Below are 25,512 nucleotides of genomic sequence, written 5' to 3'. Positions count from 1 at the left end.
TAAGGCCTCTTAGACAGCTTTTGTGAAAAGGCACATTGTACAGATACACCTTTCGACAATTTTTCTGGTCAGTGATTACTAGATGTTCACCTAGCAGTTAATGCTGACACTGTAATCAACTGAAAAGTGACACTTTGAAAAGACCCTTATTTCCAGCCGAACAAATGACCGCTGGTTGACGAGAAGGCACAAACACATCCAAGAAGACAGCCCTGAAAAGCTTGCATCTGAAACAGAGCTGACACGGTGGAGGTGAAAAAGAATATTTATCCCATTTCTGTGGGTGGGAAACTGAGGTAAAACCCAGTTGCAGCACCATTACGTGTGTCACTGGATCAGGTCCTTCAGCGGCGAAGGGTGTGCGGTGCACAGGCAGTGCCTGCAGCCCCAGCGTCAGCCCACTCCGCAGCTCCTATTTTGTCTACGAGAATTGCAACGTTCGACGTTTCTGAGAGCTCTAATTTCCAGATCAGTGGCAGTCCTAGGGTGGTAACAACCAGCAGACAGTGATGCTTTCAACATTAAATAACATGATAAACTCAAGGCATGAATCACAGCCACCTGGAGGGATAGTAACTTTGATCAGCAACTGCCTCTGTTTATGCATACAACGCAGTGGAGAGGTGGGTCTCCAAGGCATCATAGTTACTTCATTTGTCCCCTTTTCAGAAATACAGGCTGATAGGGACTAAATATCTGCAGGCTGGTTACTAAACTTTCCTTTTGAGCTAGCAGATGTACAGTTCTTTCTTAGCATAGTCATGATAGCTGCACATATTGCTGCCTTCTGAGCATACATTTATTTGGCCCTATGCATCACATATACAATTTTTGTTTGCATATAAAGGATTGTTTTCTTCTCAATTCACCAGTTCAACACTGATAAGTCACAACTGATGCTAATGGAATTGCTTTATGTTTACAAGCACTCAAGAGAAAACGTAAAACTTAAAGCAGTCCTGAATGTGTTGTAAATAGTTCTGACAGAGTAAAAAGCCCAGTACCAAAGACTTCACTCAAGATTTCATGGGAAGCTTTGATTGAATAAAAGGTAGCTATGAGGTCATGGTACAGTCACGAAGATTCATTTCTAGCTTTTATCCAGCCCACAGAGGTGAAAGGATGGAGAAATATTTTCCCTGGAAGCCAGGGCAAAGATTTGCACTCTAACTGCAGACAAGAGCAACTGCATCACCTGCAGGCTGCGGACGCATCTGAGGACTGTGGTACTTCGTATTTGTATCATAACATACTCATCGACACCTCTGGGCTCCCTGACCCCTCCTTCTCCAGCTAACCCCAACAGTCCCACACGCCGTATCTGGCAAATCCCATCTTCCCCTGGGCTACCAGGTTACCCGTCCAACTGAATTTCCTGCAGCCCTGTGCACCGAACTTACTGGTAATCTGAAAAAAATAATGAAGAACAACACATCTCTGCACTGATTCCAAGAGTTCTGATGCTTGGAAATTACCTCCACACTAAGCAATACATGAAAAGCTACCTCTAAACCTGCTAATACATTCTGGGTGCCTTCTCCTAAGACAAGGCAAGCACATAAATACAAAGCAAAAATCTTCCCAAATATGTTGGTGAGGAAGTGGCGTAATTATCATATGCACTTCCTGGGAGAGATGTGACAGATTTCCTCACTCGTTATACAACATGAGTTATACATTCAAATTGCATTTCAGTACTGATCAGAACTATGCACCAAAATCAAAGAACCCCAAAACAAGACTGGTCATCATTCTGCTCTTTTCAAAGGCAAAACGATGTTTCATGGCAAATGTTTCATGTTAAAAAAAAATAGTAAAATAACCACCAGCTGTACATAAAGCTGGAGCAAAATAGTGAGCCATAAAACTAACAAAAACGCACTGAAAATACAAAAGAAAAAAAATTATAGTTAGTTCATCGCAAATCCACTGTACTTTTGATATAGACTAAGTCAATTTAAGAAAAAGTAATCTCAGGAAAGAAATAGCCAATTATTTTAAAAGTACAATAAGATAGCAATAGTCAAATCAGGCATAGATCACAGAGGTCAGAAGAAGAGGCAGCATTTCAATGGCAGTGGTAGAACTTTGAATGATCGGGGAGGAAAAAAGAGATAAGGCAGAAGACAAGTATCTATTTGGGATTTATAAATATGAATTGATAATGTCAAATATAGTAAATTAGCATTTTAGAAGTGGCATTACTTAAATCCTGGTAAATTTTATGGATTGCTATTAAATATTTATTAGTTCGAAACTGCTTTTTATCCAAAAAATGCAAAGCAATGCTTTAGGCAAGAAAATATGTAAATGCTATTATACAAATGGGGAAATTGAGACTGCCAGACTTTACCATTCTTGTCAAATTTTATTCTTATCAGGGATAAAATTCAAGTTAGCTGGTTCACACAGTATTTTATCCCAGATATGTATATTATCACATACGGAATTTTCTGATCGACACTTACCAGCATGTTAAAATTTTAATGTTCATAATGAAAAACAGTAATTGCACTATGGAAACAGTAACTGACTTAACTTCCATAATTCAAAGGCATATTGACTGTCAGCCTTTAAACAAAATAGCATCTTCAGGTGGTTTCAGGCTCAATATGGAATACAGAATTAAACACCTTAAACTTACACTGTGCATTTCTTCAGCCACAGTCTTTTCTGTCTCACTAAGGTAGTGGTGAGAGTCTTTAACAGCCTGCTGATTCATATTTTCCTGAGCTTCCAAGACAAGGGTATGTTTTAAAAAAAAAGGAAATTTTATTTTACAAATGGAATTTGTTTTTCAAGCACAAATAAGAACAGTAATATATTTAACCAGGTCTTTTCTGAGTAAGGGCATGCGTATGTAATTGAACCTTTGGTTTTAAAGATAATGAGACAGATGATTACAGTACTTAAGATTTCAGGGTAGGTGGGATCATTAAATCTCCTTGTCTGACCTCCAGGGTAACACAAAACATTTCTTTTACGCAGCAGCTCCTATACTGAGCCTCAGGCCTTTTCTGATTAAAGTGTATCTCACTTTAAATTGCAGATGGCACAGTAGAGTTTCCAGTAGGCTATACTGAACTTAGGGTAGGCAAACCAGACGCAAGACTCCTGGGTGAGTCTTTGTCCTTAGTTATTCAGGTAGTCAGACTAGATGACTACTATCTTCCCACAAACGTAAACTCTGGTCCCCAGAGCAAGCCCCTCTCTCTGCGCAAACATGCAGTTTGGTCACGTACAGCTCCTTTGCGAAAGGAAGAAGCCACGTCCTGCAATATGAAATGGCTCCTTCTCTACCCCCAGGTGACCTAATCTTTTCCCATTCGCACAGGGAATAATCCCATCACCACCGGCAGAGTGGGGAACAGTGCCAAGTCCCAGGCACGGGGCAGGGGCAGGGGGGCACACATATCAATTCCTTCTTTTGGCCACTCTGTGTGACAGATGAGGACAGGGAAGAGCCTGCATCAGACTCACTGCATCATGTATCTCTTTCACCCATCTTCACCAGTGAGATTCACCTGCAATTTTTTTTTTAATTTGCTATTAGGCAGCAAAAAGCACAACTATTAGCAATGAACCTCTTCTCGTTTCTTTACAATGCATGCCTGCTCTTTAGACTTCTTGCTGTGCATAAGGGAATTGCACCGAGTTTCTGTAACAGAGGATCTCCTTCCTTTGCAGGAAGTCTAGAATGCCAAATTTCTAAAGAAAAGTATACTTCCGACTTGGGCTCTGCACACAGGCTGTTCTTCTGCATGCATCTGATTCTGTGAAGGAGTCTAAAGCGGAGCTCTGCGTTCACCAGACAGGCAGCATCCAACTCATCACATTTCAGTCCGGGAAACAGGAGGATCTTCTCTTCGGCTGAAGAAGAGGAAGGCTGGGCAGTCTTTGCTGACAGCTCACTTTCCATTTAGAATATAAGTATCACTTATCTCTCTGCCTGCTGCAATACCTCTTAGGAAACTGGAAGCTATGACTTCACATCATATTGAACTAAATTCTGTGTACATCTTGTTAATCCATTCCAGCAGCGAAGGTGAGTATTCTGCCATTGTTCAAATATCCACTTACACTAACCAGCTATTACAGGCTGTCAAAAGCATATTGCTAACTGTTCTATTTAACAATGTCTTTTCCAATAGGTATTTTGAGAGAGTACAAAAGGCTTATTTGGTAAACATAGGTGATCTCTTGATTAAATAACTTGGCTTAGTTTCATTTTCGAGGCAACAGCAGGTGAAATATATAGAAGATGCACTCAGGATCATGAGCACTGCTGAAACATGTACTCCTAAGCTGGCTTATTACACCTCTCCCATATGAAATCAATGACAGTAACATGCTCACAGGTGGCCAGGTGTCAATGGTGACTGGGTCAGGAGAGGTCCTCAGCAAGGGGACCTGCAATTACGGGCAGAGGGAGAGGGTGCATGCACTCTGCTGCTGTGGCTTACACAGGTCGTATGCCAGAACAACGGATGCAAGGTGGCTGCAGTGAAGCCCTGCCCCCTGGTTTTATGTTACAAGAAGGGATCTGATTGCTGTAATTCCTGCAAGTTTCACTTGCATAAACCCACTTCCTCAGGCTTCATGGAGGAGAACTCAATGTCACCCAGTCAATGTCACCATGTGGAAGATACTCACCCACCAAACAAACTCAGATGTCTAGGCAGGTCAACTGTACCACTGAGCTGTTACAGTGCCCTGTGCATCTCAAGAATCTCACAAACACAGAGCAAACACCTACAAAAGTCCCTTTCAGTTCTGCCCAGAGGAAGAAGTGCCAACCGAGGCCTTCCAAGCAGACAGTGCATCCCTATGATATCTCCACAGGTGGAGAGACATGTAACAGAGTGCATTTTAAACCAGTTTAGTTAATGAGTAAAGCATAGGAGAGAGTGGCTTGCACAATGCATCAGAAAATAATCATGTTAGAGCCAACATTTGGAGACAGGAATATGGAGGATCTGTTCTCTGCTCATGCTTCCAAAAGCTTCTAACTATCCCCAGAGGAGCATGGACACAGTGAATGCACACAGTACTAGTGGGACACTTAAAGTCCATCAGGTGTTGACTGAGATCCTCCAATATACCATTGATATCTTGTAACAACTTTTTTAGCTTTATTAATTACAACAGCTTCACTGTTCCTATAGGTAAGCAGTTGCAAAAGTTGCCCCTCTGACTGCTTGTGTCAGCTACTGTTAGTGCAACGTCGGCCTTTGAAGTCTGATCCTGAACTTCAGAATAAATCATGTTTGCTCTCCCAAAAATTTCTACAGTGAGCTTGGGGTCATTAGGCATTATGTTCAGACCAAAATTCTGGTTTTTCTTCTGTGAATATACTATGCATATTGGCTTTATCTTTGCATTAAGGTACCTCTCTCTGTATGGGTTACAGCAATCCGCTATATTTCACTGGAGAACAAATAAGCATCTCAATGAAGTAGAAAGACTTTCTTCTACAGAAAAACACAACTTTCTCATCTTCAGAGAAAATACGTGCAATTGTGAGAAAAGCTACAGTTGGCATCACACCGTCATAGTGAACATCTGGTCCCTGCCCCAGAGAACACACAGTCCACAGATGCAATGAGTGACAAACAGAAAAAACAGTACCGTTCATGACAGTAACATTCCAGGGCTACGCACAGGAATGTCCTCAGGACAATAAGACATGTGCTGAGTAACATACATGACATTCTGCATGTACTGTACTGGAGGAGAGTTACCTTAAGAGCATTTACCACTGATTCAGACTGCTGAGAAGTTGAGCCATGTCCACTGACGCTAGGAGGCTCATTTGGAGAGCAGTAACTCCCTTTCGCCCCTGCTGGCATCCTATTGGGATCCTTCATAAAAAATTAAAAACTATTTAATAAGGAAAAGGGTTGGTAACTAATTAAAACAGATGTCATCTCTAAAAAAAAACCCCAAGCACTGACGGCATGTTTCACTCAAAAGTCATGCTTTTTCTGTGCCACAGAGACAAAAATCCACATAAGGCAACTTCAGCGCTACTGTTAGCACTACTGAAATCGAATGATACTCACGCTTCTTGGCAGAGCTAGACACATCTGGCAGTCATTAAAGCACAGACCAGACTGGGCTGCTAGGGCCCTGGCTCAGCTATGTGACTGGCCTCGCACTCTGCAAGGCGCTCGGCAGCAGCCTCTCCGTGAGGAGCCAGCTCTGCCCAGGAGTCTGCTGAGACATCACGGACGTGTCAGCCCAAACGCTTTGAGCCTCAAGGGTGTCTATCTGAAAAATCAGGACATAGCAATAACATTTAGCTATGCTGCCTCGCAAAGGTGCTGTGAGGCTCACAGAGAGGCAATGTTGACTCCAGAAGAAGGTTTGGAGAATATCTCATTTTATCTCAGTAAGTTCTGGGGCTGTTTTCTTCAATAAAACGTGCAGGACATTTTTAAACTCTCCGGTAAGGTTTGCAATGCAAGCACAGCTGGAGGCCACCAGGCAAGGTGCAGGGAGAAGACATGAGCAGCAGGGGCCCTGATGCACCCCTTCCCCTGGTCAGGCTGTTCCCAGAACAGGGGCATTTGTCCCCCCTTACGCAGTCGCGTCAGCTGAGACTTGCCTCTGATGCAGCACGAGGAGAAAGGGAGAGGAGGAAAGGAGAGGCAAGACAAAGTGAGACCATAGCAACTGAATTTATATGAAAGGTTGAAAGGGTTTTCTGTGCAGCGTTGCATTGTGCCTTGCAGACACACCAGCCACCAAACCCAGAGGGAATGAGTCAGCCTAAAATATCTAGAAAGTCAGGGAACAGGGTGGGGAGTCTGCAGTGGTTGACTTAATTCAGATCTTAATTCTGCCACTGGTCAGTTGGGAGGTGTTGAACAAGTCCTCCCTCCGTGCCTCTTTTTCCTGCACTCATCTCTACTCTCTTTTTCCTATCACTCACCTCTTGTGTGAATTCACTCCAAGCCAGGCCTAATTTCATAGTGTACTTACACAGGACACCAGCGCCACTGTCATTCTAGCCGTGAGAGATGGCAATTTATACCAAAGAACGACAACCAGAAGCGCTTCCCCCTCCCAGTGAACGCTTGGAAGAGTTCTGCACGACATGGTCAAATAAACAAAAGCTATCCAAGCTCTTGCAGCTCACTCACCTCAGAACTTGTACAATGTAAAGCATTTCCTAGACTGACTACCGAGGAGCAAAAGGCATGACTGCAGTGCTGAGGTAACCTAATCTAGCAGCCTACTTTGGAGGAAGGCTAAAAATATCCTGCTGCATTCATACAAAAGCAATGTAATAGCTGCACCGACAGAGACAGCCAGCGCAGACACTTCCGAGTTGCTTTCAACTTGACATGTTCTTTTAATTTGATCCTTCGCCATCATTCTTCATGCAGAATTTTGTTTAAAAAATAAGACAAGTAGGGGAGAAAAAAAACAAACGTTTCAAAGAATGTGAAAGAGGAAAAAGTGCCTTTCCTACAGGATTAGGAATGCCGTAGGAAACATTAAAAATAACGTCACAGCAATTCCTGCTGGAATGTGTGGAATAATGACAATGGTAAGATCCTCTGATCAGAATCAGTGCCTTGATGTGCACTAATTTTCCCCACTGAGTCTGTTTTTGGGGGTGTCTATAGTCCAAACAATAGAAAAAAATGAAGGTGAGTGTGAGAGAGAAAGGGCACAGAGCGATGGCATGCAGCTGAATTTCACAGCTCCAATCTGCCTGAAAAACATTAAATTAAAATGCTCCCCAGTCCAAAGCAACTTTACATGCTGTGCATGACTTCATCAAAATACACCCAATCCATCGTAAGCGAAGCTGCACTGATCGTGCTAGAGCCGATGGGTACGTGGTGACATACAGCACACGGGATAAAGAACCGCTGTCATTACTGAATACGTCAGACCGGATCCCAAGGCTCCTTAAGTCACATATGCACCCAGATTGCAGGACTGAACCTCACACATTGAAAAAAAAAATCCCCTCAAAGCAATTCAAAAAATGAGAATGCTGCATACGCTAAGCCCACAGAAAAGATATCTTCAGTCTGAATATTAAATCCCATTCGGTACACAAACTTGTCTTCAAGTGCCCCCATCCTGTCAAGAAATGGGTGTCAAGGAATGTAAGCACAGTAGTGGACAGTAATATGTCTCCTAACTAGGCTGGTAATATTGGCATACATTTAAGGCAGTGTGCAGTGTATCATCCCACACTTCTCCACAGCAACGACTATTATCAATTTGCTGTGATGTATGGAGGGAGATTTAGGGCTTATTTTTCTTTGAGAAGGATTTATACACCTGCTAGTCACTGGGCAGACTTAATGCTACACTTTGGAAAAGGAAATGAAAGAGGAAGGAAAAGGAGTAATAAAGCAGATTGCAGCAATTCTGGTTTAGAGCAAATTCCCTCAGTCAGCCTTGGGTTTTATGTCAGTATATTCTATTTCTTTTCCTACTCCAGGGCCAGCAATGATTTTAGCCAGTTTCAAACATTATAATACAAACAGTGCTATTAAAAGGCACAAAAAAATTAGTACAGACACATCTAAAGCCTCCTGAATATGAGAAAATCCCAAAGTCCTGTCAATTGTGCTGTTGTCAGAGTTCAGGCCTTCCTCTAGGCAGTTTTCTTCCACAGCCACTTCTGTGCCATATGCAGCACATTTCTGTCGCCCTTCATGAGAATGAGAAACTTGTTATGAACGTTCATTGCTTTAAGCAGACAATGTTCTCAACACATGCTAGTAGAAGACTGAAAATTAATATTTCCCTTGTGGATTTCCTTATCCCTCCTCCTCCTGTCCTTTATGAGAAAGAGAAGCTTTTATTAAAAATTAAAACAAGCTTTGCAGTCTGAAACTCCATCCTCCTGGCTTTGAGACTTCTCATGAGCCTCCCTGGCTTTACATCCTAGGAACAGAATCTGAATTTACATCTGTTTTCAGGCAGAAAGGTAGTTTCACTTCCCAAAGCTCTGCAGAGGTTTACAGCCCCCATTCTACTTTGGGTCCCGTAAGCATACAAAGTCATGCTCTTGGACCCGAGGGTCACCTTCCAAATCTGGTAGCCAGCTTTTTCCTTTGTACAAGCAAGTCTGCATTTATCTTACCAAAGTGTAGGCTCCTATTGGCAGTGTAAAAGTGGACATGCAGGTAAGCAGGCTCCTTCTTTCATTGCTGAAGAGAGAGGCATCAAAGAGAGAGATTAATCTAGGAAATGCCTAATTCTCTCTACTGATTTTTCAGGAGACATTGTGCTCCTAACCGTTGTACCTAAAATTAGGTATGAATTAGGGTGACAGTGCTCAAGCTGGTGCCTCTGGGCTGATGTCACATAGCAACACTGGGAAGAGACTGTAATGGTGTTGGGGAACTTTGGAATAAGTCTTCCTTTCCCAGAGTAAATGGCTATTCTAAGAAACCTCATTTTGAGTGTACACAGTTTGAGATACCTTATAGAAATCTGATCCTGCTTAAAAATACTTGAATGTATGCCAAGTTAAGCTTAAAACTATGGCAAAAAACACCCATTAGCTTATGTTTCAAAACATTACAGAATTTTAAGATGCTTAATCTGAACTAAAGAGGGAAATCTAGGACAATTTTGCATCACCATCCTTTGCTGCATGGTGCACCTGTCATTTGAGAGGATTACAAATTACACAGGAAGAAAGAGAGAAGATTTGCTCCTGAGCGCATTTGAGACCAATTTAGACCTCAGGTTAGGCCACTCTGCAAATTGCAGTACAGTTTCCGCCTTCTCTGGAGGAAGCTTATTCCAGCTGCTGGAGGAGGCAGAGGACTGGACCAGTCTGAACATGGGTCTGCTCTTCTTCAGCAAGCCCTGTGAGCCTGAAGATATTTCAGTCCTACTGACTCCATGACAAACTTCTGATGCAACAAAGTTAAATTAAATGAAAAGACATTTTCCCAAAGCACTGATATCTGCAAATAAGATACCTGAAGAGACTAGAAAAGTGCACTTTTCAGACCTACTATCAGAGCAGCTGCTTGGCAGTTGCTACTATGGCAATGCTTATCCTTCCACCAAAACATGACCTGCTTTTTCTCTACTGAGTCCCTTTTCTACCACTGGACAGACGAAGGTGGATAGATTATAACCACATCCTGTGCAGGAACATGAGGAAGGGAGGAGAATTCCCTGTTCTCTTTCTCTTCTTCTTTATGCAACACAGTGCATTTGTATTCAGCCACTCAAAACGGGCATCCCACGTGTCCACATGTCTAGGACAGGTCTTTTCACTTATTATACAGCAATCAAGCTGTGGACATGGAAACAAATCAAACAGAAGGGATAAATTCATGGCTCCATATAGCAGTGCTGAAATCAGCACTGATTTTAAGCCATTTTGAGTAAATGGTACTGCACATGGTCAATTTGAGAGAAAGAATGGACTTTTTCCTTCATCCTACACCATCAGACTTCCTTATTGTCGCTGCCTAGCCCATTCACCCAAGCTGCAGCATGGTTTGCAGATTGGTTCCTCTGAGTCAAACACATATTGCATCTAAATTATACAGCTGTAGCAAGCACATTGACTGAAGGAGGTAAAATACACATAATATTCCCTGTATATTTTGCCACAAAGATAACTGAGAGAAGTGCAATCAGTAAATGTGCAGATCCATTTTCCATTGTAAGTAAATCCACAAAATATCTAATGCCAATAGCAACTCCTCAGTGAATAGAAAGCCCAGGAAGCTTGCCTCAAGCCCGAAATACCACTTAATAAAGAAAGCGACAGATGGAAATTTAGTATCTCCCTCTCATTGGCTGCAAAATATTCGGGATACTCAGGCCAGTCCCCCACGGTGCCCGAGGCAAACACAGCACTGTGCGCTGTTCCCCAACAGCAAAACAAAAACCTCTCTGTAGAACAGGATTCTCCTTGATGGAGGAAACTAATCATGAGCCTTTGGTTTCTTGAGCCAGAAGAAAACATTGTTTTTTTCTGTCCATACAGATGACAAGGACAGTCATGAATGAAAACTGCTGTAGTGCAAAACACACTGCATAACTCAAACTACGTTCAGTCTACCTGCAAGCTTCCTTCAAGGGAAGCTTGCCACTTACTGCCTGACTAGCTAGCACTCTCCCCATGACATGCAGGAATAGGCAAGAAGCAAAAGACACACAGCACACCACTGCCCCAAGGACAGCTGCAGTCAACTCCAGAGCATGCTTCAGAGGAAACACAATTTTCCTATCCACTAGGCACTGCACTGTTCACTTACCATAGGAAGTTCTACCTCAGCAAATGCAAAAGACCTTGTTCTTCAGGAAGCTTTTATCCCAGAGGCAAGTGGTTTACTAGGGAAATGTATTCTTCCTGCTTCCAGCTGCCATGCCAGTTCAATCACTACATGATTTTCAAACCCTTTTTATTATTTCCTCAGCCCTCAGTTTCACCGTTAGCTCTGAAGAAAACACAGGCTGTATTTGCCAGTGTGTTTCAAATAGGCAGGAGAAAGGGAAAACAGAAAGCAATAAACTGCAGTGTGTTGCTCTGCTGGATAAATCATACACCAAGCAGATCAGCAACAATTTTTTTTAGGGAACATTCCTGTCAATTAAAATAAATAGCTTAAAAATGCTGCTGTTATTCGTCATAATTCCTGTACTCTGAGACCTCCATAGAAACTGGTAGTTCTCCACATTTCTGTCTAAATCCACATATCTTCATGGCGTATTAAACGCATAGTCTTTCTGCATGATCCAAACTACTGCTGGCTAGACCTTCAGCAGCAGCCATTTTCAGCAGGCTCTTCATAAACCTCTTTTGCTGACTAATAAACCTGTAAGAGAAAAAGGCTTGGGGCTCTAGCATCTCAGAATCTTACAGGACATATTTATAGAAATCAACACAATTTAAAATTTGGCAAATTCAGTGGCCTCTAGTGGAAAATTCTGAGTGAAAATTAACTCAAGAGATTTGGAAATTACTCTGGAAGAAAAAAAAAAAGTTCTTCCCTCTAAACTGGAAACTCCTTTTCTATAGGTGTTTCTTGGTTTTTGTGTCTTAGTAATGGCAAGCAAATAAGTTCTTGCCATATGGTCAAGCCCATACAAACCAAGGTGGAAATTTTATACTTAAGATACCTTGAGACAAAGAATCTGGTCAGAACCTCAGCTGTTTTAAACTGATGTCACTACATTAATGACCTATTACTATGAACTGAGGATAAGATGATTTGAAAGAGCCGGTTGGTGGATGCAGCTCATTTACTTTCAGCAAATATTTGATGGCATGATTAAGTAATATGGGCTTGTTCAATGAGTTTAATTACATTCTGGTTGAAGAATTCTTCTCTATTCTTCTACATGCTATGGAAAGAAGGAGACAAAATAAGATTAGATTGTGAATGGCACAGATTTCACAAAAGTGGGTGAAATACTGTTTAACCAAACAGTTCACATCTTCTGATCAGAATTGTAACTAAAATCAGGTCATGCAGAGGGAAACAGCAAGAGGAAAATCTCAGCAAAAGTTTTTTGAAAGATTTGGAAATGTAGGATGAAATAAAACATGAAAATGCAATAGAAGAAAGCAAATGGAAATGGAGAGTGTTAGACGGAAGTGCTTGAAAATAAATTAGTGTGTGCCCAAGGGTCATGCCTGCCATTTCAGACTTAAACATACCACAACTGGAAAAGGCCACAACGAATGCAAAAAACAGAAGTGCTTGAAGCAATAGCAGATGTGAGAGACAATAAAAGGAGATGCAAAAGAATGAAGAGATTAGTAAAGGGAAGCTGGGAGAAGAACTACGAAACAGAAACACTCACACGAGTGACAACAGAATTGCTCAAATTCAGTCCTGCGTTAAAGCTATCTCGCGGCTTAGGGACCAATGCTGGTTCATACACAGCCAGCTCAGAGATGGATGCCTGCATCAGATCTCATGGACATGTCTTAAGATCTAAGCCAGGCATGAGAGGGAAGAAACCCTAAACCTTTAGAGGAAGATGTGCATTTAGTTGGGCACAAAAAGACTTTGAAGCCAGTGACAGCATGTGGGTAATCTTCAAACTCAGGCCCAGTGAGGCTCAGGACATCATGCAGGCAGACCTGGAAGGGATGAGGCCTCACATCACATCCACTGGAAAGAAGCAAAATTCTGTGATCAGCCACTGAAGAGGAAAGGAGGGGTTTGGCCCCAGAGGTACTTCCTGCAAAATCCTGTGTTTACATAGTGCTTTGCCATCCGGGCGCCAGGGCTCTCCAAGTTTAACCACAAGCCTGGCTTCCAAAACCTGCCGTGATCTAACCCCACAATGTCATTCTGCACAAAACTCGCATGAACATCTGACTTCTGGTGCTTGCTTGACGCTACCTTGGTTTGTCACCAAGCACAGGTAGTGACTCCTGCCAGTAACATGCTGAAGCGTGATAATACCATACACACACTGGTTTATTCTTGTACGTTGATATTTCCAGGTTTTCTCTGCGGCACTGAAGACCCACTAAGCAGAGGGTTAAAAGACAGTCTCTGTTTTGCCATCCGGCCTTCCATATAAACTAGAGACTTGCCAGCTGGCCCAGAGAAAGTGGAAGAAGGAACAGCAGACTGGCTATGGGACCAGCGCAGGCTTTGGAGAATGGGCACAGCTTAATACAAGAGATGCATTTTAGGTGCCTGTTTCCCTGTTGTTTGTGTTTCTTCTCAATCATCCTGTTGTGACTACAGAGCTTAAACTGTTTGGGGCAGGGCCTGCCTCATGCTAAATCCATCCAAGCAGCAGCTGACAGAGTGGAGACCTGATCCTGTGTGGGTTCTGCTCCAGATATTACATCAGCAAATAGTAAAACTGAAAGGAAGCAGCCTAACACAGAAAATGGAGAGGAAATGAGAGATTACCCTATGGATTCTTTTTGCTAGCCAAGCCCTGCAGTAGCAGGCTGCTGGGTTAACTCCACTGGGACCAGCAGACGCAGGATTGCCATGGAAGTTGGAAACTCAGTTCCTTGAGCTCTCTGGTGGACCTCTGGCCCCAGCGACCAATTCTTTTTCTTTGTTTAGGAAGCAGTGTCCTGGTGGTATTCCCTCTCTCTTTCACAAAAGGTATAACCAAATTACAAACACTAAGAATTAGAAGGGGGGGAATATCTCACGGCTCTCCACCTGTGCCACTTGCTCCCTCCTCCCATAAAATAAATAAAAATTGAAGTTATTTAAATTGGTGCCTTGCCAAGAACATCTTTTTAAGGTGCATTCATTGCCATTATATGACAGATGTTCACATTCCCGTAACATTTCAGCTTAGCTCATCAGCCCTGAAATAGTATCCCTAAAAAAAACTGAGGAACATCTTCAGTTAACTGACATGTGGATGACAGATCCTGATCTCACTTCCACCAGTGTAAAACATGGTTAGCAGTCATGCACCACGCCAGGTCTGGGAGGATTCTCCTGTTTTCAGTTATCTGAAATTATTCACTGACCTAACTGATATCACAACATAGTCCATGAAGCTGTAATTGGGATCGGAATCCATCTTTTTGATCCTTGCATATTTTTTTGATTATTGACAGGTACCTTCATTACAATACACGAATTCTGTTCTGGCTGGACTGCTGGCCACACTCACGCGCTTCTCTGAACATCTGAACAAGGCAAAAACCGCTCCACAGCGAAGCTGTAGTTCCCTGTACATTTCAAGGCAGCAGCAGAGAGCCACTGCCAGACTAAGCAGCGCCCCTGCCCCTCTGCTGCAGGGAGCCACCCCGGCGCCAGCCCTGCTGCAGCCTCAGCACAGGAAACGCGCTGCTGCGTGGTGAACAGGCGAGAACTCCTCTGGGCTGAAATTCATCCCGCAAACTGGAAACGTTCTCTCTAGATATTGCTGCCAAGCACCCTTACCCACGTTAAGGGTTTGAGAAGTGCAAGCTGTGCACACACCTTGTCTCGGACTCAACCGGTACAGTTTGGCATTCTCTACCGAAGACCCAGCTGCAAACCACACATCTTGGAAAGTATCTGCTTTCTTGCACAAAAATCCTATCTATGGCCAGAAACTGAAAGGGTCTGCATCCATGTTCCATGCTATTAGGGAGAAATAGGAAAAAAAAACCAGCTAATTACAGCCTTCATCAACAAAGCAAACCAACAGCCCATCTACAGCTTCTCATAACTCTTAAACTCACTAGTACGCTATAAACCATCACGAGAACAACTGCGCAGCAAAGGAAGAGACATTGACGGGCTCAAGTGAATACGTGCATTTTTATACCTTTTCTGTTTCCTGATCAGACTAAAATATTGATTCAGTGATGGTACTGCTTTTCCCCAGACCAGGAAGTCTGTCAGTACAGCAGGGTGAACTAAATTCAGATTCCACTTGAACAGCGATGGCAGCGCTTAATACCATCTTCTCTGGAAATGTTCTTGCCACTAAATATTAATAAAACTTTTACATTAGAGGTCTGTGGAGTTTGCAAAGAAAACTAATATGTATGGAAGGAGACAAGCAAAGCAAAACTGGCAAAGAATCATAACTTAGTGGTAGATGAAAGGAGTGATTTATCTGAAGAGAGTGTCAACAAATGTGCTGCTCTATTTTCATGAGTGATACATACACAGAAAAGGAGGAATAAAATAGACACTGATGAGAAAGTAGAGGGAAGAAAGAGTAAAAGTGCAACAGGAGGAAAGAGAAAAGTGTCTTAAATAGCAAGGAGGGGACTCCTCCGAGCAGACCTAGTAGAAGAGACACTTTCCCGAGTGGGAGCCGTCACCTCTCCCACGCTAAGTACAGTTCTGCAACTTTCAAAGCCCCCAAGTGCTACAGTACGACAACCAGCGAGAAATAATGACGTTCCAGACAAAAAACAAAACGCACTGTCACTGAAGCACTGGTGAAATTTTAAGGCACGACACTGTAACTAGACAACAGCTGTGCCAAAACCTCTCATCCGTTGTTACTTGTCATCTATTTTCAGCTGATTTGTCAAAAGCACTGTTTGGCTTAATGCCTAACAAACTCCCACTCCTGCCATTAAACGGAATCAGACGAGTGCCAGGAGCTCACGCATTTCCACCCAGTGGCTTCGTCTTTCTCACGGGGCCTGATCAGCACTGACATCACGTTCAAGGTGTTACTCACAGGAACACCAAACTCCCCAGAAAAACTCATACAAAATTAACGCCAATGTGACCAAGTGTAGACTCGGCATAAGCGCCTCATGTCTTCACTTCCTTGCTCTTCCATAAGCAATGACTTTCTTCAGTGTGAAAGATGAGGAAGGCATGCCAGGAAACATGACCCCACATCACTCGTTATTTCCCATGATAAACTATGCAGAGATGTTAGGGTATTTTTCAGAACCCTACTGTAGACCCCCACGCCAACAAAACCAAATATATGACAAACTTGGGATTTGGGAGCTGTGTATTGATGAAAAGCAATTTGCAGACTTGCTGCCTTAGTCTTCTGCCTTAAATATCCCACTTTTTTTTTTTTTTTTTTTTTTTTTACTTTTGCAGTAACTATAGGGTGAGGCACTGTTTTCACAAGCAATTTCTAGTTTTAGCACTCTATTGAAAATATTTTCAAAGAACTCAACATTCAGAACGTGGGTGTTTCAGTCTTTGACATGATCAGGTAATCCAGTTAATGGGCTTCCATTTGGACACCTCCAAAGCTGGAGGAATTAAATATACAGTCACTTCTAAAGGTTGCCCACAAAGAACATTCTGCATGATTTATCTCTCAATGCTGTTCCAAACCTAAGAGAAGTCACAATGGTACTTTTCAGGCAACTTTCTTTTAGCATATGCCCTGAATACCTTCCTTGACAAGAAAATAATATTCTTTACCAAAAAGCATCACACTTTTTCTTTCCTATTGAACACCAAATAAATGTTTCTGGATAGGCATTTAAACCATTCCTATTGCCCTTCTTTTCCAGATGAACAAATTAGGGTACAGAGAAATTATATAAATTGACAAGATCATCTAACAAGTCAAGACCAAAGCAAGAGACAGAACTAAAAAGGCCTTTCTAACTGTACGCTATGGCTTCAAAAAAAAACTTTGCTTAAAATCCGCTTAAGGAAGGAAATAGCTTCTAACTAAAGAATCTGCATCTTGGCTTATATAAATGAATAAACCAGAGCCAGTGGATTTTACTTTTTCCTACATTTTATTGTTATCTTGGATTTTATATTCAAATGACAGTGTTCTGATTAAGTTCAATGAAAAGCATTTTTGTTCTTCAGAGAAATTACTTCGTTTAAACCAGTGCTTCACTTAACCAAAATGCAGCTTCCCCCTCCTGTTTATATATAAAAAAATCACACGTCTGATTCATTCTTAAAGAACTTCTAAATTTTTCCTTTTAAAAAACATATTAGGAAAACCTTTAACCTCATGCTTGCTTATTTATTTATTCAATTTAATTTCAGTCTTGCATTTAAGTACCTGCTATATTCCTCAAATATTAAAAATAATATAATCCAATTATTATTAGTTAAAATGTGTATTTAGAGCAAAATATTTTAGTTAACTATAAAAAGTATTTGATATTATAATTACAAGAATCTCTTGGAATTCAACCAGAATGTAAAAAGTCTGCTCACTGTAATTTTCAACTCTTAAATGAATTTTTAATTATAATATAAGTAGCAGCTTCCAGTGAATTTTTCTTAACAACGTATCAACACCTGCAAAGGAGAAAAATGAATGAAAGTATTGTCATAGTCTTAAACACACCAGTAGAAATGTTCCACTCAGTCATGAGAGAGAGAAACACAAGATGCGAGAGCCTTTGATTACCCAAATGCCTTGTCAGATCACAAGACATACTGACTTTATCTCAAGCACTAAGACTCAAGAGTTACTTCTAGCTATCCACTACTGTTCCCACCAACAGGAGTCACCCACCTGGGGTAGCATGCGATTTTCCTCCTCCAGCTGTCTTACTCTTGCCTCCAGCTGCCTAACATAGGACAAGGTTGATTCTAAAATTAAAAAGAAAAAAAAAACTCATATTATCCACATAGATCTGCTTGTGTTTACTAGCGTCAGAGCCTGTGCCACATTCTGACTTGTACTCACAGCAGATTTCTTCTCTTAAAATTCCCTTAAACATTCAGCTCTGTTCCTCTCAAGGGTACTGCAAATAATACTGATGATAGAATTAATCAAATTCTTTGTCACTTTTGATTCTAAACTACAGCAGTTTAAAATAACATTTAAAGTAGTCCTTTCTCAGACACAGGAAACCTTACAGAAAAGCAACACAGACTTGATTTCGTCTATCTCATACCCTAAGCTCTGTGAGCTTGTACAAGGGTAATGCATTACTCCACAGGCTCACCACTGCAAAACTCAGGAAGGGAAGACTGTCTTCTGTAGACAGATGCAGTCAAAGAGGTCCCTCCACACCACTAAGTGAAGGTCTGCAGCACATGCAGACTTCCCAAGCAAGTAGTGATCTAGCCTGCAGGAGCAGCACAGCTAGATAGCGTGGAGGCACAAGTTATAGTCTGTGCTGGTAACCAGTTGTGTGTGTCCCCAGGATCCCGAGAGAGCTTTGAGTCTGGCTGATAGCACACACAACAACCTGAGACAAAACATTCGTTACAGTTGTTATTCCTCGTGCAAGCTATGGCAATACTGTACTAGCATACGCTCTCATCATGCTGCTTTGCTATGTGGGTTTGGCTGCAGAGCGAAATTCTGCCAGCTCAACTCACTAGTAACATCACTGCCTTTTATAAGACAATTTGATTGATTATGAAGAATAAGATTTCCCATGGGTATGAGCAATGTTTTGTTCAACTTTTTCATCAATGACCTGGATGAAGGGACAGAGCACGTCCTCAGCAAGTTTGCTGATGATACCAAGCTGGGAGGAGTGGCTGACACACCTGAGGGCTGTGCTGCCATTCAGAGAGACCTGGATAGGCTGGAGAATTCAGCAGAGAGAAATCCTATGAAGTTCATCAAAGGCAAGTGCAGAGTCCTACAGCTAGGCAGGAATAACCCTAGGCACCAGTACAGGCTGGGGGCTGACCTGCTGGAAAGCAGCACTGTGGAGAAGGACCTGGGAGTGCTGGTGGACAAGTTGACCATGAGCCAGCAATGTGCCCTTGTGGCCAAGAACGCCAATGGTCTCCTGGGGTGCATTGGGAAGAGTGTTGCCAGCAGGTGGAGGGAGGTGATCCTGCGCCTCTACTCAGCCCTGGGGAGACCACATCTTGAGTACTGCATCCCAGCCCAGTTCTGGGCTCCCCCAGTACAAGAGAGACATGGAGCTGCTGGAGAGAGTCCAGCATAGGTCTATGATAATGATCAGAGGGCTGGAGCATCTCCCCTGTGAGAAAAGGCTGTGCGAGCTGGGCCTCTTTAGCCTGGAGAAGAGAAGACTGAGAGGGGATCTTATCAATGTCTACAAATATCTCAAGGGAAGGCATCAAGAGGATGGGGCCAGATTCTTTTCAGTGGTATCAAGCAACAGGACAAGAGCCAATGGGCACAAACTGAAACATGGGAAGTCCCACCTGAATATGAGGAAAAACTTTCCTGTTAGAGTGACAGAGCACTGGAACAGGTTGCCCAAGAAGGTTGTGGTCTCCTTCTCTGGAGAAATTAAAAGCCTACCTGGACATAATCCTGTGCACTGTACTCTCAGTGATCCTGCTTGAGCAGAGGGGTTGGACTACACAATCTCCAGAGGTCCCTTCCAACCTCAAACATTCCGTGATGCTGTGAAAGAGCTTCTGAATGTTTCAATCAAAGTTCTTATTTCTGCCTGGAAAATGAGCCATGATCTAGTCTGTTCTCAAGTTTAGTGTCGGAGGAGTAGATCCAAGATCCATTGCTAGAAGCATTTGAGAGATTTCCTATCGTGCATTTTTCAGGGCACACAGAAATTCTGCCATTAAAATACTGTACCTAGAAAAAATATATGCCTGAGAAAGTAGTTGGTCACTGTAAGAGAAAAGACCTCTTCTCAGTACAAAATCACTGCTACGATGCTGGTACTTCCTCATACTTAGGTGGAAGTCTACTATGTATTTACTCCTGAGTCCATGATCCGTTAAACTTTGTGATGTAATTCCATTACTTTATATGTACTCACACTACCATGTAACTAGTGTACAAGTAGAAACAATTACATCTCTGATATCTAATTGTATGGAACCCATGGGCACCAGGGCAGTACTGTCAGTTGATATAAACCTGCAAAGCTGCATTGACACTAGAGCAGTTCTCCGATTTAAATTTTGAGATGAATTTGCGTACCCTTTTCTTCCGATATCTAAATCACTGTGCCAGCCTCCCCATAAAATAAAAGTGACAGGACATGAGGTGTCACTTACTGCTCCTGTGAGACTGCAGTAGGCTAAAATATGTACACACAGCTAGTGCATGCGAATTTACAGAACACGAAGACAATAAACAGAAATTTGTCAAAAATGATTACTGCACAGCAAGTCACTGGATTAAAAATAGCATTGTACAACACAAGGGAAAGAGGTAACCTGAGGTTCTATGTGCTCTGTGCACATAGAATTTTCATAGCTAGTGATGGGTGCGTCTCTGGAGAGCTGCTAAGCCTGGTTCAGATGAGCACTTAGAAAATGAACAGCTTATTCAATTAACTTCTATATGACAAGGTCCCTCCCATCAAATCAGCTCCCTTCCCAGCAGTAACACTTCTGGGAGGAGCCGCAGAAGCTTCCTCACTATTATGGCCATTAGTGTTGGCAAGAGCTCCCAGCACATTTCTTTTCTCCTCTCTGTTGGTTTCAACATATATTTATTATTATTATTACTTATTTTTGGAGCCATCTTTTCTGATGGACCGAAGCAGGGGCTTTCTTTGGCCCTAGTAATTTCTGAATTTGTTGGTTACAGTTCTGCTGCTATGTTAGCTTGGGCACTGACTTCCTGACTACTCGCATCTGACAGTACCTTGACTAACACCCCAGCTCTGCCCAGGTGGAAAGCAGTATATATACAAAAGCCGTACAATATACCTCTAGCTGCCCCTTCAGAGCATGCTGTGCTTACCAGCCTAGTTCATGCAAGCTCCCTTTTGATTCCTGTCAACGCTGAATCTTTTCATCGTTTCCTGTGTTACCATTTATATACAGTGTATGTACTGCATAGTCCTGCATATGCTGCAGGGCTCTTGGCAAGGTTTGCCTCTCGGTTCTGTTCCTTCACTTACATGTTGGAGTCTAGCACTGAGGCGTCTGCTGCCTCAAAAAACACCGCTCCACTGTCAGTTCGAAACTTCACAATGCCAGTTTATACCAGCTGAGGATCCGGTCTAAAATCTCCTCATGTTCTAACCCTTTTTAAAGTGTGAAATATTTATTTAAATTTCCTTATGTAATATGATTAAAACTGAAAATTAGGTCAGCTACCAAAGGCTTGATCTAGCAAATCCTTATTTATGTGAGTATTCTTGACGCATAGGCTCGATGCATATATATTTCAGTATCTGTTAATGTATTTATACTGTGATGCTATGCATGAGCTTAGAGGAAAAGACGAGTGGAAAAGGCAGTCAAGGACATAAGAGAAGGAGAAATTGAAAATACACAAAGTGAAACACTTTAACCAGTAATGTCCACGGCAAGCCATTCCCCAAAAGTTGCATCTTAAAAGAGTTTGTGGAAGGGACTATAAAATTCATCTGTTCTTAACTAGCCTGCAGATCGGTAAAGAACCCTAAATAAAGAATAGATCTTAAACTAACTACCAGAAAATGGTCATCTGATGTTGCTCCCCTTCTTGTTCCAGACAAATTTCCACATGAAAATTAAGTAAGTTTAATCTGAAGCAGAATGAACTGAAGATCATCATGCTTTATCTTCAACAAGAATATGTATCTGACCTGAAAACAAATGTCTCCCAAAGTCAAAGAGTATGGAAACATAGCATCTCTTTACAACATTACTGTTATCTGACACTGAAGCATTTTATAAGATGCTACAATATATCAGGCAATCACCGCTCTGAAAAATAACCTGCACAAACAAGATTTTTAGTTGATGTCATTAGTCATAAAATCTTTTCTGTTTTATCCTTCCCAAGTAGATTTACATAATATTTGTAATTTTCACAGAACTGCAAGTACACAAAAGCCCTGCATTACTTGCCAGATCTTAAATTTGATAGTAGGTTGCTTATATACAAACTTACAAATACCGCTCTAAAGTGAGCTCCTTCTGTCTAAAATACAAGTAGTAAAAATGGTATTTGTATTAACACTATAAAAGCTCTAGTGTTGTATTCTGAGTAACAGCACAAAACTGTTAACTGTGTTGAGATCAAAGGCATACTCAGATAAAAACAGACAATTAATAATCACAGAGACATGACACTGTGGTAGCCAAATTACCAGTTTCATCAGCTATGGGCTTCCTGGTTGCTTATCTGTGTTCCTTCCAGTCTTCCTTTGCTAAGCAGAAGTTTTACTGAAATAACAATTTTGAACAATTTGCATTCTCACAGTCAGATTCATACTGAATAAATTAATACTCTTCCATTAATGCTCCTAAATTACATTACTATCTCTTGAAGTCAAAGATGAAAAAAACTCCCCTTCTTATATTCTTTCCCAAATACTTCTTTATGTATTGCTCCTTTGGGATACATCCACACTGCTGAAGTTACCCACCCTTAGGCCAGGGGGTTCACAACGCCTCTCATTCACACCAGCACGGCCTGCCCAAGTCCACACTCAGCCAGTTTGTTTGTCCCTATGGCTCTAATCCACAGATCCCTGCACGGTTTCCTCAGTGCAAAGCATCTGGAATCACGTGAGGAACATGTCCCATCTTATCAGAATGCTGTTTTCAAGCACGCAGCATGATACATATGTGGGATGTGACATGGGAGAGCGGGAGGTGTAAAAGGTGTGCTAAGAAAGTGTTAGAAGATCGCACGGGGTGAAGGAAGCTAAATGTGACATGGTCTTGTCTATAATGCCAGTAGGAAGCAGTTCTCAGAATAAAATATCCCCAGGTTTTGTCTCAGAGAGAACTAATCGGTTCACTCCAAAAAGAGCTTGTGAAAAACTTACCTGCAGTAAAGTAATCAGAAGACCAGGAGCAAACTGAGGAACTAAGTTATATGACTATTAAGTTACCATTAGTGTAGTCTAGGTCTTATTTCAGTGATAAATAATAATCAAATTCATTTGATCTTTCCAGTGGGGAAAAAAAATGGAAAAACTTTGTAATTTCATCAAATTAACTTCCGTAGTTTAGCTTCCCATGCTCTTAAGATGACTGCAAATATGATCATTATGCGCAGTGCTTCATTTCAGGAATGAAACTAAAATTCTTTTCCAATTTATTATAGAGGCAATAATATATTGCTTTTAGCAATATTTAGTGACAATCCGCTCTTTCTCCATATCCATCATTCTAACATGTTATTAGAGAACATCAATATTTATGCAGCTGATCTCTTTTTCTTTTGACATCCACACTCTTGAAGCTAGTAGATATTTTGGGCTTATGTCAAACTTTATCAGACCTGTATGTTGCTGCCGAGGGCAGATTTGTGCCTTGACTTTATCCATTTTTGTGTGCCTGTGCCTGATCTCACTCTATTAAATACCTCATAATGTTCTTTAAGCTAGATTATCCTCTGCTATTTTAGAATGGTTGAGGGTGTCGCATTAAATTCTAGCTTTCTGAAGAGTTTCCCTTTTTTTCTGTTTTTTTTTTTTTTCCCCTCCTTTTAAGGCTAATATTAAGAAGGCATTGATCCAATGACAAGTAAAGCCAGAAAAGGCTTTTCTGTTCCACATCAGGGTTAGCCCTGAAGACATGCAGGTGAGCCTTGCTCCCTTTGGAGACCAGCCTTCCTAGCCAGCGTGCTGCTGTGCACTGCAGAGCAGAGCTGGGGGAGAGTCCCCAGCACACAGGCAGCCTCTCACAAACAAGTGCAGAGCTATGCACTCTCCTTCTCTTCCTTTTCCACACCTATCCCACCAATCCAGGTCACATCAGGAACAGACTCCCCATATCTCACAGAAGAACTCACCCATCCTCCCCAAAGTGTTCCCAGTCTCCAGCACTTCTGGGACTCTGTGTTCCTGACTTTCATCTACTCCAGCCGGTGCCGAGGCAGGGATCCAGCACGTTAGGGTAAGCTGCTGCTGCTCCTTGCTGTAGCTCCACTCTTCCAGTGGAGATGGTGGTAACACTTTAGTCCTTCTTTAGAGGAAGGCAGCAGGGCACACTGCAACGCAAAGAAGCCAGCCGTGCTGGGCAGCAACACAGCAGTGCGGAGGCACCTGCAGCATCCTGCCATTGTGAATTCCCCCTGGTAAACGGAGTCAGACGGTTGGGGGTAACTAGCATAAAGCTAGTTATTGTTTATTGCTTATAAATTTTATTGTTTTTTGTTATTATTGTTATTATTGCTCAGGCACTGAGATGATGGAAGCTGTAGAGATACAGAAATAGGATGCTACCAGCTCTGAGCAGGCTACCTTACCAAGGGGCCTACTACTAACCACTTGGTACTAACAAATAAAATATCAGTTCTGCAACACTACACTTACGTGAAGTTATTAAAAATGAGCCTCCCTTAGCATGGCACAATGCCTAGAATAGTATCAGAGGTTAGATTATGGGTTATTCAAAGCATACTGGGTTCCCAGGCTGCACTCATATATTCCTCACAGGTGTGGGCAACTCAATCAAAGCAAAGGACACCAGCCGACGGTTTTGTGGACTGAGTGGCCTTACAGGATGGTTTGTGATCACTGCTGCTGATCATACCAACAAGTCTGATGTTGCCAGGATGCTGAGCAAGTCTCTGGTTTACACATTTGGAGAAGCAAAGTCCTTTTTTCTCCTCCAAATAAAGTGGTACTTTCTAAGTAGTCCCAAAGTTTTCAGGTCTTAAAAAGGTAACTAAAAACACAACTGTCACCATCGGGGCAGTACCATCACTTCTACAATCACAACATTTGAGCAAAGAAGAAGAAACAGGATGCTTTGGGCACCACTTTCCTCATACAGTCATGACAAACCACTGGGGAAAGTGATACAGGGCTGGGGATTGCAAGGCAGCACGCTCTGGTAGCTTACAAGGTAACTGATCTGTTCTTTTTTTGTGGCTTATGTGAAACTGCATACATTGGATATGAAAACAACTAACTTCTGCTTCTCTTATCTCTATTACAACCCAAATATTGTATTGACAAAAACAAATTATTAACAACATTAAAATATATTGAACTAACCAAAAATATTTGGAAAGCCTGCAGGCTTCAGTCTGCAGTATTCCCCATGCCCATTTCTGAACTGGAACGGCTGCAACATGTTCCCCTCAGAGTTCCCTTGCGGAGCTGGACCCAGACTCTGTTCCAAGAGCCCAATTTCTGATAGCTCTGTCCTCGTCACTTCACCTTCTCATTTACTAGAAGTTCCTCTAGGACTTGCTCCTCTAGAATCTGCTGTGCTCCCTAATCACGCTGATTTGTGAGCTCTGCACCCAAGGTAG

At 42.1% G+C, this 25,512-nt stretch overlaps 1 protein-coding gene across 6 annotated transcripts in view; it reads right to left on the bottom strand.

Moving 5' to 3' along the window:
• Positions 1-25,512, bottom strand: part of CCDC85A (coiled-coil domain containing 85A) — a 100,310-nt gene that overhangs the window by 3,561 nt on the left and 71,237 nt on the right. The window contains exons 3-5 of one of the 6 annotated variants that reach the window (XM_062571483.1): positions 17,911-17,987; positions 5,742-5,861; positions 2,645-2,743 (exon numbers count right to left, since the gene is read on the bottom strand). The exons of 1 other annotated variant lie outside the window; for it this stretch is intronic. In XM_062571483.1, the coding sequence (XP_062427467.1) occupies positions 2,645-2,743; positions 5,742-5,861; positions 17,911-17,987 (296 nt within the window). Of the gene's footprint in view, positions 1-2,644; positions 2,744-5,741; positions 5,862-8,936; positions 9,183-17,621; positions 17,691-17,910; positions 17,988-25,512 lie in introns of those variants that run through there. 4 more of the 6 variants (XM_062571484.1, XM_062571481.1, XM_062571480.1 and 1 more) reach the window with 4 other exon arrangements.

This window comes from Rhea pennata, chromosome 3 (assembly GCF_028389875.1).
Source record: "Rhea pennata isolate bPtePen1 chromosome 3, bPtePen1.pri, whole genome shotgun sequence".
Classification (NCBI taxonomy): Eukaryota; Metazoa; Chordata; class Aves; order Rheiformes; family Rheidae; genus Rhea; species Rhea pennata.
This window is presented reverse-complemented; position numbering and strand designations above follow the sequence as displayed.